Source organism: Dufourea novaeangliae, unplaced genomic scaffold (genome assembly GCF_001272555.1).
Source record: "Dufourea novaeangliae isolate 0120121106 unplaced genomic scaffold, ASM127255v1 scaffold125, whole genome shotgun sequence".
Lineage (NCBI taxonomy): Eukaryota > Metazoa > Arthropoda > Insecta > Hymenoptera > Halictidae > Dufourea > Dufourea novaeangliae.
In genome coordinates this window covers 1,267,179-1,285,954 of record NW_015374020.1, presented here as the reverse complement: position 1 = coordinate 1,285,954, position 18,776 = coordinate 1,267,179, and the positions used below count along the sequence as shown (strand labels likewise).

The window sequence follows — 18,776 nt, the reverse complement described above, 5'->3', positions numbered from 1 at the left end:
GTATTATATACATGCTTAATTGCAAATAAAGGTGACTAGACAGAGAATCATATTTTACAAATAAATACTTACGACGTTTCTTACAGTAATTTGCACTGTCGCTTACATCTACACATAATAAATTATCATCCCTAATAAAATCACGTACTTAATTTACATATGATAAATACAATCTTAAGATTTAGATGGTTTTAAGATTTGATATTCTATCAATAAAGTCAAAACAGATTTTTGAATTTAATATTCAAAGTCCATAATGACTCATGAACCATGGAGGGTCGAATCAGCGAAGCAAAAAATCTTTGAACTTCACTTCATCGTACCGAAAGTGCATATTGCGTGATCCAGGGTATATAATCCGAGACTCGCGTATATACACCAGGAAGTCGTGGTCGGGCGCATCCTATCCCCGACGAGACTACACCCACGACCATCATGCTATCGCCAGAATGACCTCCAATCATTAAAGGACCGCCACTGTCCGCCTAAAACAAACAATGATTATTCGAACCACTTCTATACAATTTGATACTAATGGTTTTATCATTAACATGTTGATTGCCACAAGAGACACTGACGACCACTGACGTCAAAATCAATTAAAACACATCAAGTATTCCGTAATATTGTATTTGTACAGTTATCGATACTGATGATATTGGTACATAAATCGGTAATCTTCTACACAATAGGTGTACAAAGTATGATAACATAGCTCGACTCAATTATTTTATATATTTTCTTCTTATGTACTCCGTTCAGTGAACACTTAAAACATTATGATTTGAGTAGTTATGAATTAACTGTATTATAATTTCCCTGTCTGCCAATATCATAATTTAGAGATAATTGTAATTGATTCTAATGGAAATTTTACTTATAGTCAATTTCAAGATAACTTGCGAACACTCTCAAATACTCAATTATATTGTCTACTTAACAGTCACGGCAGACTGAACGAAGGACTTATAGATCATCGGGAGTGTTCGATGAAGTGGTAAACACTTTTCAAATGGTCCACGGAACGGAATCGCGAACACGCAGACAAAACTATTCGCGAGCGTTTTCGTGTCAGTTGTACATTTTTCTGGGCAGTCATATTTTCTCAACACATTTCTCGGTGGTTCCCGAGGTATTCTGTGGGGTTTTTCTTCTTTCACCGATTTTTATTTTATTTTGTTTCGCGGTCGAACAATTTGGCCCGTGACCGAGCCACCCTCTCCAGCGGGCCTCTGCTGTTAATTCAACATATGCACGGCGGACTGCATGACCGCGGATATTTATTGAAATTCATGTCGCGGTCGTTCGACGGCGCGTGAATTTCGTGTATGAACGATTGACATGCAACGCGGGGGCGCTAACTAGCGACATATGAATGGAATAAGAGGGATCGATACAGGGCCTGGCGAAACCAACGAGTATACTTGACGGTAACGATACACTCAGGTGGTGAACCCAAGGGGACTATAAACGGAAGCACATTTGTTTTTGTGAGTTCAATTCCAACGTAAGATTTTGAAGTGAACAACGTGCTGCTTACGTCTAGTCAAAGTTTGTCCCATGAAAACGGTAACTTTCTTTATTCCGATAGAACTCTTTGTGCTTACAGAAGACAGACATATTCTATTTACAGAAGATATTGTATAATTTGTAATAAAATGGTATTTCGATGATGTTGCGACAGGAAATCATCACTGGCATAGTTCGCCATAGGACAGTACACTAAAAGTGCTTTGTCAAACCACTGATTTGTGGTAGTTTTTATTACTAGGATACTAAAATTTTTGAAGTCCTTTTCCTGAATACCTCTATCTCCTATCTTCCCTAGCGGTCCAAGTTCTAACTGTAAGCACTCAACCTTAGTTTCGATCCTGGCAAATACTGGACTTCTCCCTAACTGGACTTACACGGAGGTCAAGAGCCAATGATAATAACAATAATAATAATTCCTTACTGCTACGGTACCCTTTGTTGACCTAAACATCCAGTGGACCTCTGTTTATGGCATTGCTGGACTTACTACGTCACCGTACCGTTACCGTCCAGTAGGGTATCCACCGGGAAGTGGACAAATGATGCCAGTGGCGGATTTCACTTACCCAGCAAGAGTCTCTGCCGCCTTCTTCGTGGCCGGCGCACATTTGCCTGGGCTCCACGCGAGTCGACTTGCCCTGGCTGGCGTACCATTCGCGACAAACGCTATTCTCGATCACGCGAAGGTCCACTTTCTGCAGGACATCTGCTCGTTTGTCTGGAAGATAACGGACGTGTACGTTATTTGATACGTAGTCCACAGTACCTAGGTATCTTTCACAATACAAACAAGCTTTAATTGCTGACGATGTCTTATGAACGTATGTGGGGGAAATATATCATTACTTTTGGTCTATTCAAAACTGATGATTTTTCCTGTAGTTAGGTGAATAAATTTTATCATTCTCATGTTGCAAAGTACGACTTGCTACTTCAAGAAATATAGAGGTATAATCTGTTAAAAGATGCAAAATTTAATTACCAAGCAGACGCTATCACCAATTAATTTGCAGTTCCCAGTTTTCTTTTAATCTTCAAAGAATTAACGTAACCAATTAAAATTTTATCAGCTCTTTGAACACCTGTATGCATTTTTTAAAACACGTTGTGCTTGTGAAAAAGTTGATTATACATATACTTAGGAATAAAAGTATAGAAATTGGCAAAAAGCGTTGCAAAACCATTAGCAGTGGGAATTTCATCGTTAACCAAGAAAGCTTTCACGGCGCGTCCGCGACGGGAATTATCGTGAATCTAAAAGCATTCCAGTTACGTAGCTGAAATTTGATTTCTCGGAAAGCGTCTTTTGGCCGAAAGTTAAATTCGAACGCTAGCCCTAGTTCCAGCGTGTCGGCCAAGTAAGCAAAAACTTTTGTAGAATGCAATTCCGATGGCGAATTCGGTTAGATGCTCCGGGCCCATTGCAGCGAAACTTTGCAGTACATGTTGATAACTTCTCCGTGTCTTTACTTATTTAATTGAACGGCAACGATCGCGTCGTTAATAAAGCAAACTCCGCAAGAAGCGACCTAACTTCCTCTTATCTTTCTTAATCCAACTTGCTTTCGCCTATGGGGCCGTCGTTCGTTCGTTTCCGCGGCTCGTTTAAAAATGTTCCCGCCGCGAAAAAACGGGTATCGCGTGATGTGTAATTAATTACATGAAAAATTAAAATAGTCAATGTTGGCGATCTTTTTGTCCTAGCCGAATTGGACTATCACTATCAGTATTTACATCCTTGTGCTTCTTCGAAAAAATATGTGATACTGTGAGCAACGGGAGTATTTGAACAATACATTTTGAGATGTATATCCTTGTAATAAATATTTCATAATTAAATGTTCTTCATTCGAACGTAATATTTGTACAACCTTGATATGTGTAGGAAATTATTATGTTATCCCACCCTTCGAATACTTTCATGGTTGACTGTATATCATATTGAAACGTATAGCGTTGGTTAGTGTAAATAATGATAGAATAACAAAAGTCAAACTTCAAGCACCAAGTGTTTTCAAACGCATTTCATACGTTTCTATGCACTTTCGGAAGTGTGGTTATTCATTAGCGAAGAATATGCAACTAAAAGCAGACATTTACCAAGGGATGAAATACTTATGAGTGGTAGCGTGTTTGAAAAGGGGTCCGAGGATTATTTACTTACTTTTGGACCTGTCTTCGCCGAGCCAACCCCAACCGGCAGCCTTAGCTAGTTCCCCGCCGAAGGCACTGTATCCCGGTTTCCCTGTGGCCACAGGTAAACAAGCGGGTTTCACGCTTTCCGACCAAGGGATTGGCCGGGCAAGTTCCAGAAGGGCAATATCGTCCACGAATTTTCCGCATTTGTGGCCTGGATGCAGAATAACGTTCGCCACTCTCTCTTCCCTTGACGGAGGGACTTCCGGTCCCCTCAAATTGTATTCCCCTAGACTGACCCTCAGTTGACCAGTGGGGATCACGGATGTCGCCCTGTTTCCAACAAAAAAACAAGATCTTTCGTTTGTAAAGATATTTAAATAACGTAGAATTTACGTCTGACATGAATATTGATAACTAATTGGGTTCGTGAAATAACTCGAAACTGCGCTCTAGCCGACTTAGAGTCCATTGTGAGTTTCAGAATGAATTTTCTTCCGTACATGTCGTCGCTTTAGTTCTTAAGTGTTCTATCTTCACTAGTTTCTAAACTGAGAACACTGAGTTTAAAGTTTACGAAGTTTAATATTTTAGAAGTAGGCAAGTAGTGAAATAATCAAACACATTATAATATCATCTACCAAATAACTGTTTATTGCAATATTTAATAAAATTTTATCGTATTAACCAAATAAATTTTTAATTGTTGTTAGTATTTGGAGATACAACTATTAAGAAACAAGAATTTTCAAACTTTTGGAGTTAGGACTTAAGAGAATATTTGTTGTTTTTTAGGTTGAACTTTTTTTATATTCTGGTGAATTTGTATTCTTTCGGCCAATGGGACGTAGATAGATTGAGTATCTAAATTTTGTTGAAAAATGGAGTTAGAACAATTAAGAATTCGTGCGACGATATGTACATGGTAAGATTGGTTGGAGTCGCGAAGCTTCGAATATATGATGCTTGAACTTACAAAAATTCGTACATAGTGTTTCACCACATCAGCGGAGGCTGAAAGTAAGGAGATTAAAGCGCGGTAGGAGCTAATCTATAAAGAGGTCCGGCTAACCAAAAACAACGAAATATAAGTTGCGAAGCTGTTCACCGACTCGACGGGCAAAGTACAAAATGAAACGAGTTAATCATCGAGAGCAACATTTCCTCCAGGCTAACTTTTTAAGCTCCCGCTTTGCGAAGCTTCGCTGGGTTACGTTGAAAAATGTCCAGGTATAACATCCACTTTATACGCATTACGGATACATGTAGGTCAAGTAGGACAAATAGGCTCCTTCCGTTCTCTCAGCCTTCTTCAGCTCGTGAATAGTCGAACCCAAAGATAATGCCGCATTTCGCCGGCTAGTAATCATCGTGAAAGTTAAATGCACCGTACACGAAGTGTATGGGTACATTACGGATGGAAAGTTTAAAAGATGTTCCTTATTCTTATGTACATATTTCCTCGTGTTTATTTTAATCTTCACGCTGTCGACACGGTTACTTTTAACTTTAATAACGCATGAAATCAATGAAATGTGCCTAGAATGAGATACTACAACACACACGTGTAATATTGGCCAGACAAGTGGAAATAACTCGTTAATGACCAGGCAAGTAGAATGCGTGATCAATGATCAGACAAGTAGAATATGTGACCAAGGAACAGATAAGTAGAATATGCGTCGAATGACCAGACGAGTAAAATAGACAATTGAATTGAATAGACCAGACAAGTGGAATATTTTGTAAGCCACTTAATGGTTCACAAGATTTAAAGACGGCAGTAAAGATTTAATCGTTGATGAATGTCGCGTACAAGAGGACAATGATTACGTTTTTCATTCATTGTTTCTTCAGTGAGTCTCAGATGTCATAATACACTTTCGATAAACGCTAATTATTCATCCAGTGTGTACGTATACCTAGACCCATTGCATCGCAGATAAAATTCAACAAAATCTAATTTCAATCCTCGAAATACATTTCATGGTCATATATGTATAGCCACTAGCTATAAGTTTCTGCAAATATTTTCATTCTCGTTCTACACGAAGACAGTTGCCAGGAAACAGAGTGAGTAAGAGTTACCCAATACTTTCTGACAATCTAATGTACAAAATCCTAGAAATTTATTACTACTTCCACACTTTTAGTTGACACTATATACACAGAACAAAACAGACACCCCATTATTTTACTCTTCTGTTTCCTTGAACTCCGTCCATTTCCCCATCCGAAAGCAAGGAAAAGTCAGTTCTTTCGCGAGTACTGTCTTTGTCCCGGACGTTGGCAATTATTTAACCGGGATTTTTGTGTTCCACCCCGTAACGCGACGTTCACCCACCATCCCCGGCGGCGTGGTTGTTGTTCGAATGGTCCAGAGCACAGTGGTTTCGGTTAATTAATCGGTCAACGTCAGCCCCGAATAACTAACAAAATTATGGCGTGAAACGGGTTTTCGTCTCTCTCCAGGCCGTTTCTCTCGCATTACGGGGGATTGTTTCGTCCCAGTTTCTTCGTAGCCGTGATTCCTCCACGGCCAGGCCAAGGTGGCGCAATCATACTCGAGTAGTCGCGAGCCGTTTCCCCGTAGTTTCGAGGCCCCTGGCTTCCCTACGCTTCTTACGGAACCCCCTTTAATGTCCCTCCCCATTTTCCCCCTGCCCTATTCCAACCCTCGTCGTGGCCCTTCTCTCCCATTGTACCACCCGTGGCTGGGGATTATGCGATTTAATCTGGATGCATCATCGCCACTCCTCCCTACCATTATCCTCGCGCCCCTTCCAATTAAAATGCACTGCTGGCTAAACGCTGGATCAGGCGGGAAAGGGTGAAGGAGTGGCTTTTCTTCTTTTCTCTTTTTCGTCACGGAAGCGGAACCATTAATTGCGCGTTAATCTGGTTGTAAAGTCTGTCGCGGGGAGAATGCTAGTTATTTCGCGGTTAAGGTTCACTTTGCCTGTGTTCTTTTTTTTCCATTGTTCAGCGACTACCGAACATTGACTTGGAACCACTTCTTTGGTAGTCAATGAAGCGTTTCTATTGCCTGTGTGTGATATTTGTTCCAGGACACTCTATATAGGGTTAATAGAGTGAAGTTGGTGCTTGCATTTTGTAATTCAGAGAGCATCGTTTAGTTCTTGTCGACGAATTTGATAATACGAAGTTGAAGCTGAAAACCGATGGGAATAACTTCCAGTCGATTTTCTTGATCAAACGTAAGGACTGAAGTTTTCAATGTACATTAGATGGCAAACTCTATTTAAGTTCTAGATGAAGTCTGCATCTTCGTGATAGAATTATTTAGCAAAATGGCTGCGGTTGCTCCCGATGTATTCAGTAATAATTGGAACTCAAGAATTTGTGATAATTACTGGGTCCAGTCAGCGTGTCTCCATGCGATCTTGATGACGGAAGTGTGAAAGATTGAATTGTTTGAAAGTATATTAACAAAATTCTTGAAAATTACAAACTTCAGTGAAGTATACTTCAAGACTTAATTAAAAATCTGTCATTTTATATCACAATATAATCAAAATATTGCTACTATCGCTATCGTTTGTATGTTCCTATTGTATTTAATCATCGCTATTAAATGGAATTGGTAATGTTATTTAAAGGTGATTGCACGCCAAAGACCGATGAACTGTTTACGAAGTTCTCCTGGTTTCTTGGGTACGCCGTCCTGCATTTTTCATGCCGCGAGATAGTACCCGCAAATAATTCTTTTTCGCGCGCGCGCGGGCAGTCGCATTAACGAAATTTATTTCGGGCCGTTTCCGTGAACGATAAAGAAATCGCAGACAATGGCCAGAGTCGGATATATTTTCACGACCTCGCGCCTGGTGGCAACGTTTTGTCATGCGTTTTGCATGGCCGCTAGCAATTACCGAGTGGTCTGTAATCTACACGCAATCATGGTTTACAACGCCGAAGCTCCGTTGGATTCTCTCTCTGGCCACCCTGTCCGGTTTCAACCCTCTCACGTCCCCTTTCTCCGTTCCTCTCACCCTCTCGGTCTGTATGTATATATATATATATATATGTATACATATACGCTCGACCGAGAGAGATAGGCAATGTCTACACGTTTCATCGCGCAGCGTTACTGTCTCGACGTTTAATTACACCTGCCTGGACACAGCTCCACGTAAATCTGCTCCCAATATCCAGCCGAGAAGAAATTTTAAATATTTTTCATCTCGATGCTTTCTAGTGATTTTAACGAATGTTAATATCGTAACGATCTTTGAGATCGTTTAGTATTCCGGTTGCTATGGAAAGCGTCAATTAACACTAGAACTACCGAAGATGAACCTGTCTCCATTTCCATCAGGTTGGTAAAAGGAACAGCTTGTTGAAAATATGCAACTTGATAAATCGACGAATTTCGTTACTTGTATATTAAATTTTATAGATGAGATTATGGAGACTTGTTTATATTATTCGCTAAAGGTGAACTGGACAAACGTTTGAAAACAGTGAACAATATTTACACGTAGTGTAATTAGCAGAAGCCTCCTCAGAGGGGGACTTAGACTAAAAATTCACGTATTATGTTTAATAATAAAATATATCAAGGTAGCTATTATGGCTATCATTTCTAGAGCTAAACTTCTCAATCTACCTATTTCATTTCATTATCTCTAAACATATTAATGTCATTCACAAAGTATAAGAATCCACTCCGTACAATTGTCACCAATTCAACAAAACAAAATTTCATTTCAATCGAACCAATGAAACCTTAACAAATTACGTGTTAAGAGCCCTGGGAGTAATCTCCAGTTATGCACACATTACCATTTGTCCGCGTAACTAAAATTTCCCTCGATTACGAAAATATTTTATTTCACTTATATATGGACGCATTTTAACGGGCGATACAACCGTGGCCGCCATTTACCTTTATCGTTCGATACATCTGGTTTTCAGCGTTGATCGTTACCGCCGTTTAATACAATCTGGACCCTTGACTCTATTTGCCTGGCGTGTTTACCAATGCGGACACCGCCGCGGCAGTTGTTAACCGGTGACAATGGCACCTCGCATTTCCATGCATCGTCGCCACGCCGGAAAAATACGCTCGAGGTTACATTTAAAATGTAATCGTTCGTTTTATAGAATTTTAACGGAACGATTGCTCTTTCGTCCGGTCATTTGATAATCGTGAAACAACCATGAAACCACACGAAATGTGTGTCGATCAAACGCAGAATCGACTCCGTGAGCTGTATTTGCGTGCATTGATTTGTCGAAACAGCAAACATTACATCTCGTCTCTCTGCCTGATCGTATCTTGTCACAAGCGTTCGATATTGAATTTTGTATTTTTATTCGTAACGATGTTATTAAGTTTCTAAACGGAAATTGAAATCAAAGTTTTCCATAAAATAACGATGGAAACCTCTCTCCATCATCAAATATTAAAAATAGTTTTCTATTAAAGAGATATACTGTTCTCAATAATTATGGGAACTTTGGGAATGGCTCTGATAATTGTTCTTAAAGATAGTAAAAAGGATGATGGTTGCAACATTTTGCTCTCAAAAGTTATTTCACGGTTTGATTGTTCACCGTTTCCATCCAATTCAGCTACATGAAACTAATTACTGTTATCCAAATTGAACACGACGACATAGAAACGACAATCTAAAATCGTTTTGACATTCACAGGGCTTCAAGGACTACTTTCACTGTCATCAAGAATTACTAGAGTTATTTCCAGTGTTTGCATAATTATCATGAACATTATATATCTTCAGAAGGAAACTGGTGTTCTAACTTCAATTCGGAAACTTTTTGGACAAATTCTGCAACCCCTGCCGTTGAGAAAAAGAAGAAAGACACTGTATAAACAGAAGTATCGACATACTTAGATCCCCCGTATCAAATTATACCGAACGGAACGAAATTCGAAGTTTTTACAGCAGAATTTACGCAATTTCAAAAATGATTTAATTCTCTGCTCGTTACAGATCCGACATATCCAGGGACACCGAGTCGAAATGAAAAATTTCTCTCGCGAATACGAGGCCGTATACAAAGTATTTCCGCGTTCTACGAGGAAAGCTACATGCTCCGCGACGGGGCTGGGATTTTACACCGAGTTTTTACGCGCCTTTCGTAATTTTTTGGACAGGGCCCGTTAAACTTTTTATCCCCCCGCGTGGCGCGTGATGATTTTTGCAAAACGCCCCCAGTCGTGACCGACGAGTACCAGGGGACCTGTTTCTAGATTTTTAAACCAGCACGGATTCGTGCAGATTGCCCGGACGGATTAAGTGGATTATGTCGTAGTCGACTTCGCAGAGCCTTTTGAGGCGGCTGGATCTTGAAAAATTAAACCGCCCCGACCGTGGTTTAAACAGCGCGCGCCAACTCTCGCCCCGCTGTTGCTCCCTCGTGCTTAACTTTCGGAGAATGGAAGCGTGTAATCCGTCCGTTTACGACGCACGATTTTTTTTATTGAAGACGGTAAAGTGGTTTCGTGAGTCGTACGATTGACGTAAAGTGATTTCGTTTATTGCGGAAGTAATCCTCCAGTTGGTAAGTACACGCAGGAGTTTTGGAAGAAATTTGTGAATTTTAAAAATCAAAGGGGAATACAATTAAAGTGTTGTAGATTCTAGAGTTTCAGGGGATTTGCATGAATGTGGGAATGTTGGGGGTTTTGTAGCCTCAGGAGATTAGGAAGGTTCTTAGGTCTGTTAATCGCGAATTTTCTCGGACCCTTGCCCCCTTCTTGTAACTTTAGGCATTTTTGAGAATCTCGAAATTCTGCAAATCCACGGTGATCCCAAGATTCTCCAGATCCATGCATTCTTTAAGAACCCCGAAATGTTTGAAATTTACAATTAGGTCCTTTTAATCCTACAAAATCTCTATATTCTTCCGAACTCTCTAATTCCCTGAGATCACTAGAATCATTGGGTTTCTCAATTTCCTCGATGTCCTAGATACTCAAATCTTTTGTGACTTCTGAGAACTCCAAGATCTTCCAAATCTATCGCCACTTTGGGAAACCTCTAGTTCTATGATAACCATACATTTCTTCAAAACCTTTGACACTCACGAAACTCATTGGACGCAGCTACATTATAAAGAGCTCAGGTGTCCTTTAAGACTCTGTATCATCTACGTAACAATACAATGTAATCGGTAGACGTCTACTCCATCACTTTGGTGACAACACCTGGAACATTTCTCGACGATCGGCAGCAAGAAATTTCATTAAATGACACCCAGGCATTAGCAAAATAATATTATTGTGATTACTAGTTCGTTACTCATCGTGAGCAATTTTATATTAAAAAAAATATTTAAAAAATGTTTTAAATAGTCTTAAAGTGACTATTTGTTCTTAATTATCTGAAAAAAACTTTTTGTACAAGATACCAAAAAGATGTAGTTAGCGGGTTAATGGTATTCGATCAAGTGCTTATACGGCGTAAATATCGCAATATTCCGTGTTTTTCAAACTCGCAATAAACGACAAGGCAATCGTGTGACCGTAGTACCGTAAACAAAATATACAAAAAATCACCCGATTCAGGTTCAACGGGGATTAACCGCGTGGGCGTCGACCGTCATTTTTCAATCCACGCGATCGTATCGGAATAATTACAGCACGGTTTGTTGGACAAGGTGGTTGGCCGCGTCGCGCTGACATTTACGCGGCTGCGATACCGCGAGTTGCGCAAAATTTTGGGGCACAGCGTGGACCGAGCCTGTGAATATCGTTTTTCCTCGATAAGATCTCTCTGTGCGTGTGACGTAATTTCGATTACGGGGAACAACGGGGCCGGTTTTCCATGAAGAAATAGTCGGTTTCCCGCCATGAATATTTTCGAGGGCAGCCTGCATATTGATTACGCGAAACACGCGTATACCAGCATTATTGTAAAGAATGGAGATATAAACTACGCCCCGGGATCGATATTAACGTTATGGAGTGTAATGCTTTGAAATTTAGATGCCGTTTTTTCCCTTCCCCACTCCGACGATATATCCCCCGTCGAGGATACGAACTATCGAATTTAACGGGTGCGCGGTTGTTCGGCTCGGAGTTCATAAATATTGTTTTGATGGAATATCGTGGAAATTTGCAGCTTCGATCGATCGATGAATACTATTGCTTTCAGGGAATATAACGATTATTTTTCGCTTCGATGACTGTAATTTCTTCAAAATCTAACATTTATGTACCTTACATCATCTGGTTGGAAACTGCTGATAAGAAATTTACATCAAGTAATTATCACTTTATGGAAATTATTTTACATTCATAATCTACTGTTACACTATTTATTTCCTCTCGTGAAGAACGATTCGAGACTACATGAGACGTTCTTGGGACGTAATTATCATTTAGTATCATAGCTAATTATATAACGAGTAGCATAGTTATTCGGAATTTTTATAAAGAATTACGTGATGTCGTAGATATGGAAATACAGAATTGATGTTCCATCGGTTGAAAGGGAATCATGTGTCGCGAAACAGATGGAAAAAAACAGCGTGGGGTATACTTACGTGCACAAACAATGGGCCGCAGTCAGTATGAATTTTGAGTTAAGAATGGTACCGCCGCAGAAGTGTCCTCCTTTTCTGCTGATGCTAACCATCCAAGGAAATTCGTGCGGTATCGCGTTTTGTCCTCCGACGAGTCTCGCCGCGCGTGTGCCAATTGCTCCTCGCCCGCATGGTACATCCGCAACTGTTATCAAACATCCATCTTATCAGCGTCCAACGAAAACAGTAATTAATCACGACAATAAGAGCAACATATATACCTAACCTCATCGATTACAATTCATGAAAATTACAAGAACAAAGGGGAATAGGTTCGAAACAGTTGCAACCACCTCCGTACTCAATTTCATTCTTCTTTTTGTTTGTTTTTTGTTTCATTAAACGAGCCCGCACGCCAGGAGCAGCGGGCTTGCACTCGAGCCAGGAAAGTTCGTTTCAACTTTTATCGGAAATAATCACTTAGCAAACAGCGTGTTCATTAACACCGAACGAGATCCAATTTCGTTCACACATCGCGAATTACACGTTTCTCCAGTCGAGTATGTTGTAAATGTTGAAGAAAAATATCTTGTCTGAAATGCGTTAACGAGAAAGTGAACTAACTTCTTTATCATCCAGCTTCTTCGAACACCCGAATAATTCTCAGACCAAGATGTAACATTGGTTATTCCCCGACTTCCAAACGGAAAGGATTCGATCCACTCTGTCTAAAGGATCTCCTACGAAACCGAACAAACAGCTTCAGACCTTCTCAAATCTGTTCAAACGACACGATCGACGAATCATCTGCAAAAGAGGGTGGAGGAGGGTAGGTGTCCGCGGATGCAACCGGTTTAATTGAAACCTGAAGCGGCGCGTACACCGGAATGTTAACCGATTCAAGAGGATCGCAGGCCGGCGAACGGTACCGGTACTGGCATCGCGCGAATTTAATGCCCCGAGCAGATAGGGATAGATACGGCGGATCTGTCACCGCAATCCCTGCGACATCCCCTGGCCTCCCTTTGGCCCTCCACCGAATCCCCTCTCGTTTCACGCCCCGGCTGATTAATTGGACCTCTACGTCTGCACCATTCTATCCCACCACCCCCTTTTCCTTCCCTATGGCTAGCGGGGCTCCTGCAACCCCTCGTCCAGGATCCAGTCCCTTTCTCCGCTTCCGTCCTCTGGTTTCTCTTCTCTTCGGCCCCGTTGACAACGACGATCGAAAGGGAGGACGAGCGGAAAGGAGACAGAGAAAGAGATAGAGGGTTGGGAGAAGGGGGCGGAACAGGCATAGAATTCGAAGTCGCCTCTATTCGGAAACGCGTAATAGATATGTCAAAAGCAGGCCGAACATGGTCATGATAATATGCTACCTCCCCCCCTACGATCTTACTCGCTCACGTTCACTCGCTTAGGGTTTCCACTCTCAAACCTGCTCTTCTTCACTATAGGCCTGTCTCGTTTCTTTTTTTTTTTTTTTGGTAGACTGAGAGATTCTTTTTTCGAGACTTTTGTAGGGATTCTGACTGCTGGTGGCACGCGGATCCGGTTATTTTCACTGAAAGGCTAACCCTTTAGGTTTCCATCTTCATGCTCCCTTCGGTTCTTTGTGTACATTTGTGGTTGGGTTTTGTGTGTTTGGACCGGTGGATGGGTATTGCGGTGTGATTCTCGGGGAGATTGAATACTCGTCGAGGTTGTTCGGTTGTGTGGTGTAAATATTCTAGGTAAATGTAGTTGATGGGTATCTTTTGAGAAATTGCACCATGGTTGTGCAGAATGTGTCGAGAAGATTGGTTGGTAATTTGGACATTCTGTGGGAAGACTGAGCACTCGTCGAGATCGTTTGTTTAGAGTGTGTGAATACTTTTGGTCAGTCTAGCTGATAGTAATTGTATATTGCTGAATTGTAAGAATGTTATTGGGTGGATGCACCGGTAAATAAACATTGTATGTATATAAAAACGAATTAATTAAGCTATTAAAATAAGCAAACGATTAAGTATTGATTTTTTTCAACTTCTTGTTTCATATTCAAACAATTTTCTTGTCACTGGTTAGAAATGTTCATTTACTTAATGTTGTTCATTCACTGGTGAAATCTGTACTTTTTCTTGTTAATTTAATTAATTACATTTTTTTATTTTTTCAAATTGAAATCTATACATTTTAAAAATTTGATGTACCAAATGTATATTAATGTTATTATCATTTACACTTCGACTTTACTAGTTACAAAATCTCTTGTGTGTTCATTTCTTGGTCCGTTTATCCTATAGGATGTGTAAAAAACAACGTGGGCAGGGCTTTCAATATAAATATTCATATTCAACGTCCGATCAGAAATGTTTATATATCCTTTAAAAGCAAACAATTTAAAATTCTCCTCACTATTGAAAGCTGTTCAAATACCATAGCATTCAAAACACAGAATTTATTCAACTCGAGTTCAATTTATCATTTTCAATGCAGGATGATCCACGCACCATTTTTGTTATTTATTTTTCCCAAACCAAAGATAATTCAAATTTTTTTCTGTATATATCCCAGTTTCACCGAACACCCTTCATGTCACATATTTGTTAAATGTTTTATTTCGTTTCCGTGAAAAATGGCCGTCGTTTGCGTACCACGCGTTTCCGCAGAGTGTTTCTCGCGGACGTGCTCGCGCACGGATTAAAAAGGCCGGCCGGCAGGAAAAGAATTACCATTTTAAAAGATCGATTAAAACTCGTCACATCTAAATCCCCGGGCCTGTTTAATAGCGCGGAATATTTTTATCAGCCGCGTGGATGAAATTTCCGACGGAATTCTGGGGAGCCGTGCGCGCGCGTGGTTGCTCGCCCGTAAAATTCAGTAGTACAAAACACGGACGTCGCGGCGTATGATATATGGGACTGTAAAGGATTAATTGAGGCTGTCTAGATCGATTGCAATTTATCTTGATAATTAATTTATCTTGCCGGCCAATACGAGATGACATTATAACCTCCCCGTCGTCGCCGGTTATGAAAATGATTTACGTAATCGTAACAGAAATATTTCACTAATATTATATCCGTAGAGAGTGGAATTTCGAGCGGTCGAAACGTGGTCGATGATCGATATATCGACTGATCGAGCTGAATTCAATTTTCTTGGAAAAGAAACAAAATTTAATGAAACACATTGCTAGCCTTCTTTAAATCGTTCGTTGCAATTCTCTCTCTGCCGCTTACAGGTTCGTGGAATCCGTGGAACGTTAATGGACGTTGATTCTCGTTGCTGATAAGATAACTATCGGGTATAAGTCAGAGTAATTTTCAGCTCGGTATCGGAGATCGGAGGGATCGACGTACGGGACGAGGAGGCCATCGATCATACGCGTCGTAATTACCGTCTCGTTAGGGCTTCGAATTGATTCCGGGGGAATACTCGAAGAAACATCGGTTCGATTTTCAGTCTGGCGTCAGCGTTCGGTTAAATGATAACCGATTGCTCTTAGAGATTGCTTTTAGAGGCAGAACCGTTGTTCCAATACTCTTGGACAGGAGCGTATTTTCAAACGAATTTTTTATTCCCTCATTTATTCACTCAAATAACTCATGTATTAACTTGCATCACAATATTTCTATTCACGTAAATTACATCGTAATTGCACGATAATCGAGGCACAAAGTGCATTAGATCGCCCTCTATTGATTTCAAATTGCGCTTATCTAGGCATATATCAACAAAAAGTTAACATGTTAATTGAACGAAAATCGAGGCGCTTCCGTTTCGCTAATTTCCCTGCAATTATGTATACCCCATTATCGTGATCACCATCACACGTGAGGGCGTGCGTGCCATTAATTTGTCCCTCGGCGCGTCACACGTGAATAACTGACGCGAGAAATTTGGAAATTGCGACTCCATCGACGCGTATCCGACGATGTTTGGCGGATGACCTTCGCCAGGTTAAGAACCTTTGGTCAGGGTCGCGACGGTGGGACATTGCCCGGGCCAGGTGTCTAAATTTTCTAGTCGACGAGCCGATCGAGGCCGTACACCTTCCCAACTTTCGGCCTTCGTACAGGTTAACCACCCACTTCTCTATTCCGCTCGTGCCCGCCTTCCGCCTACGTAACGCTCTCGCTTATCTAAGACTAGGTTACGGCCGACCGTACCAGGTTTCCGCATAGTTTTCGATTCCCTGATCCTTTGTCCTTCACTTTTCTAGCGTAAAACTGTGTTTGATTATTTCACTATTTTCCTGCTTCTTTAATATTAAACTTCGTAAACTTTAAACACAGTTTTCTCAGTTTAGAAACTAATGGAGATAGAATACTTAAGAACCACAGCGACGATATATTAACACGATTAACGTAAAATATTAGAGTAATTCACTCGAATGTAATTTTTATTGTATGAAGGCGAAGGTGAGGATTGAACTGGTAAAAGTGATTCTAAGATGAATATCCGTAGAAATTTTAGTTCTATTTGGAAAATCTCTGAAATTGCAACAAATCCATCGAAGATACTCGAAAACCAAAAGCACAACTGATTAATTAGCCAGGATGACGCTCTGTGGTCACGAGGGCACGGGAATATATGTATTCACCGCTCCCAGTCTGTCGTTCATTTAACCGTAGCGGAGTATTAAACGCAGAGCGGAAGTAAATGGAGAGCCCGAGGATAGAAGCTTGTGGATTACGATAGAACACAGGAAGTTAATAAACCGAATTTAGTGTTCGCCATTAGCGACGGTGCGACCTTTTGTAGTATCTCGAATCCAATATCCGAGAGTGTCTCGCGTGGTAGACAAGGATGGAGAACCACATACGGCGCGGATACGATAGAGATTTCGATAAAAGGTCAGAAAAAGTTAAATCCGTCAAGATCGAATCTATTTCGAACCATTTGCTTTCCGTTCCCGTTCCCACCGTCAAATATTTCAGTTATTCGGGAATATGAATTTGCAAACGATGTGGGATCGAATGATCGTTAACGATTCTGCCCGACGAATTTAAATATCGTTCGATGGATATTTATTAAACGTAACAATTTTCCGCGACATTAATCGTTGGTGGTGAACGCTGGAACCAGAGTTACAGGAAATGACAAGCTTAACGTTGAATTTTCAGCTCATTCATTACCGATGAATGCAGTGGCGCAGTTGCGGACCGGCCACGCGTGATCGGCTTTCGAAGCGAATCGAATTCTAATATTTCTTAGCGTACTATGAAATATGGGCGTTCACGTTGTATCATCGTATATTTAATACCTTCGAAATACTTCGTTTTGTCAAATGTATTCTGATTATTTAAAAATAATTCAGAACAGATCGCGAGAGATGACGTTTGTTCTACTTCATTTCAAGAACTTTTTTAAGAGTGATTGTAAAGGTTTTTACAGGGTTTTTACGGTTTTGTAAAGTTTTGACTACTGTTTCTTGGTTGTTGTAATTGACAAAGTAGAGTCGTTCAGGATCCAACTTTCATTAGCATTTACATATCTTATGTACACCCACTTAAATATTATTCAATCCTGAATTTAATATAAAGTCTATGAATTGTGCACTTTTGATTAGGTCAAATAAACGTGATCTAAAATCTTTGATAATTACATATCACTAAGAACACTTCGTCTTCCAAATTCACCTCCACAGTTTCACAAACATGTAAGAAAAATAACTAAAAAATTGTCAGAACTTGTAACTTTGAAACTGTAACAGTACTTCAGACAAGTTTTTAGTAACCCTTCGTGTTCTATCGATGATTAATTACTCACGATTAATGTATTCCGAGGAGACGTGGTTGGCAGCCGCGGCGAACAGCACGAGGACCAAAATGGCGGAAGGTGATCGCGAGATCATGGTGTTCCGGTCCTCGGTCAGGCTTCGTCGGAGGACAATGAAAAAGTGTCGCAGACAGTTCGGTATCGGGTGTTCTTTATACGGTGTGTCTGTTACGATTGCATCCTTCTCGTCGATCAGTCTCGTTCCTTGTCTCCCCTACCACCGACGAATCGAGGAGGCTCGAACTTCCCATCCGACGTTTCACGACCATCGATACGATTGCTGCGGCTCTCGCGGCCGGAAACCCAATGATAATACCAGTACAAAGCCACGACCGCGGCCCCGATCATTCCAAGGTGATTCCTTCGCGTTTAACACGCCGAACGACGCGTGCCACTCGAAACGGCTGCTCTCGGTCGAGGGTCAAGGGACAGAGATACGCATCGATCATGACGCCTGGGATCAGCGATTCTGACGTCCCTGAAGGTTATTCGTACAACTCTGTTTATTTGAACTTCAGCTATTGGAAGGAAATTTTAGTTAGTGTTCGATTTATTGAACCGCAGAGTTTCTATTGTCGGAACTATCGCCCAGTATCACTGTAGTTATATGAAGATCTGGAGGAGCTGGAAGGTAAACAGTAGATCAACGTGTTGAGAAAATCACAGTCGTACTTAGTTTATAATTAGGAATGTGTAAAATTTCTTTCAAAAATTGGAAGGTTTTGAAATATTACTATAAGCAGAAGAATGAGCAAATGTATGTTTGAATTCACTTATCTCTGACCGTCGTTAGTTTGATTGTTCACTGCACTCGTCGATCGATGATG

The 18,776-nt window shown here is 40.6% G+C and overlaps 1 protein-coding gene across 1 annotated transcript; it reads right to left on the bottom strand.

Moving 5' to 3' along the window:
* Positions 1-314: 314 nt before the first annotated feature.
* Positions 315-18,025, bottom strand: LOC107188920 (plasminogen). Its single transcript, XM_015577318.1, is given in 5 exon segments — positions 315-485; positions 2,100-2,251; positions 3,698-4,002; positions 12,187-12,388; positions 17,941-18,025. Coding segments are annotated over 5 exon segments (915 nt in total).
* Between the last annotated feature and the right edge of the window lie 751 nt (positions 18,026-18,776).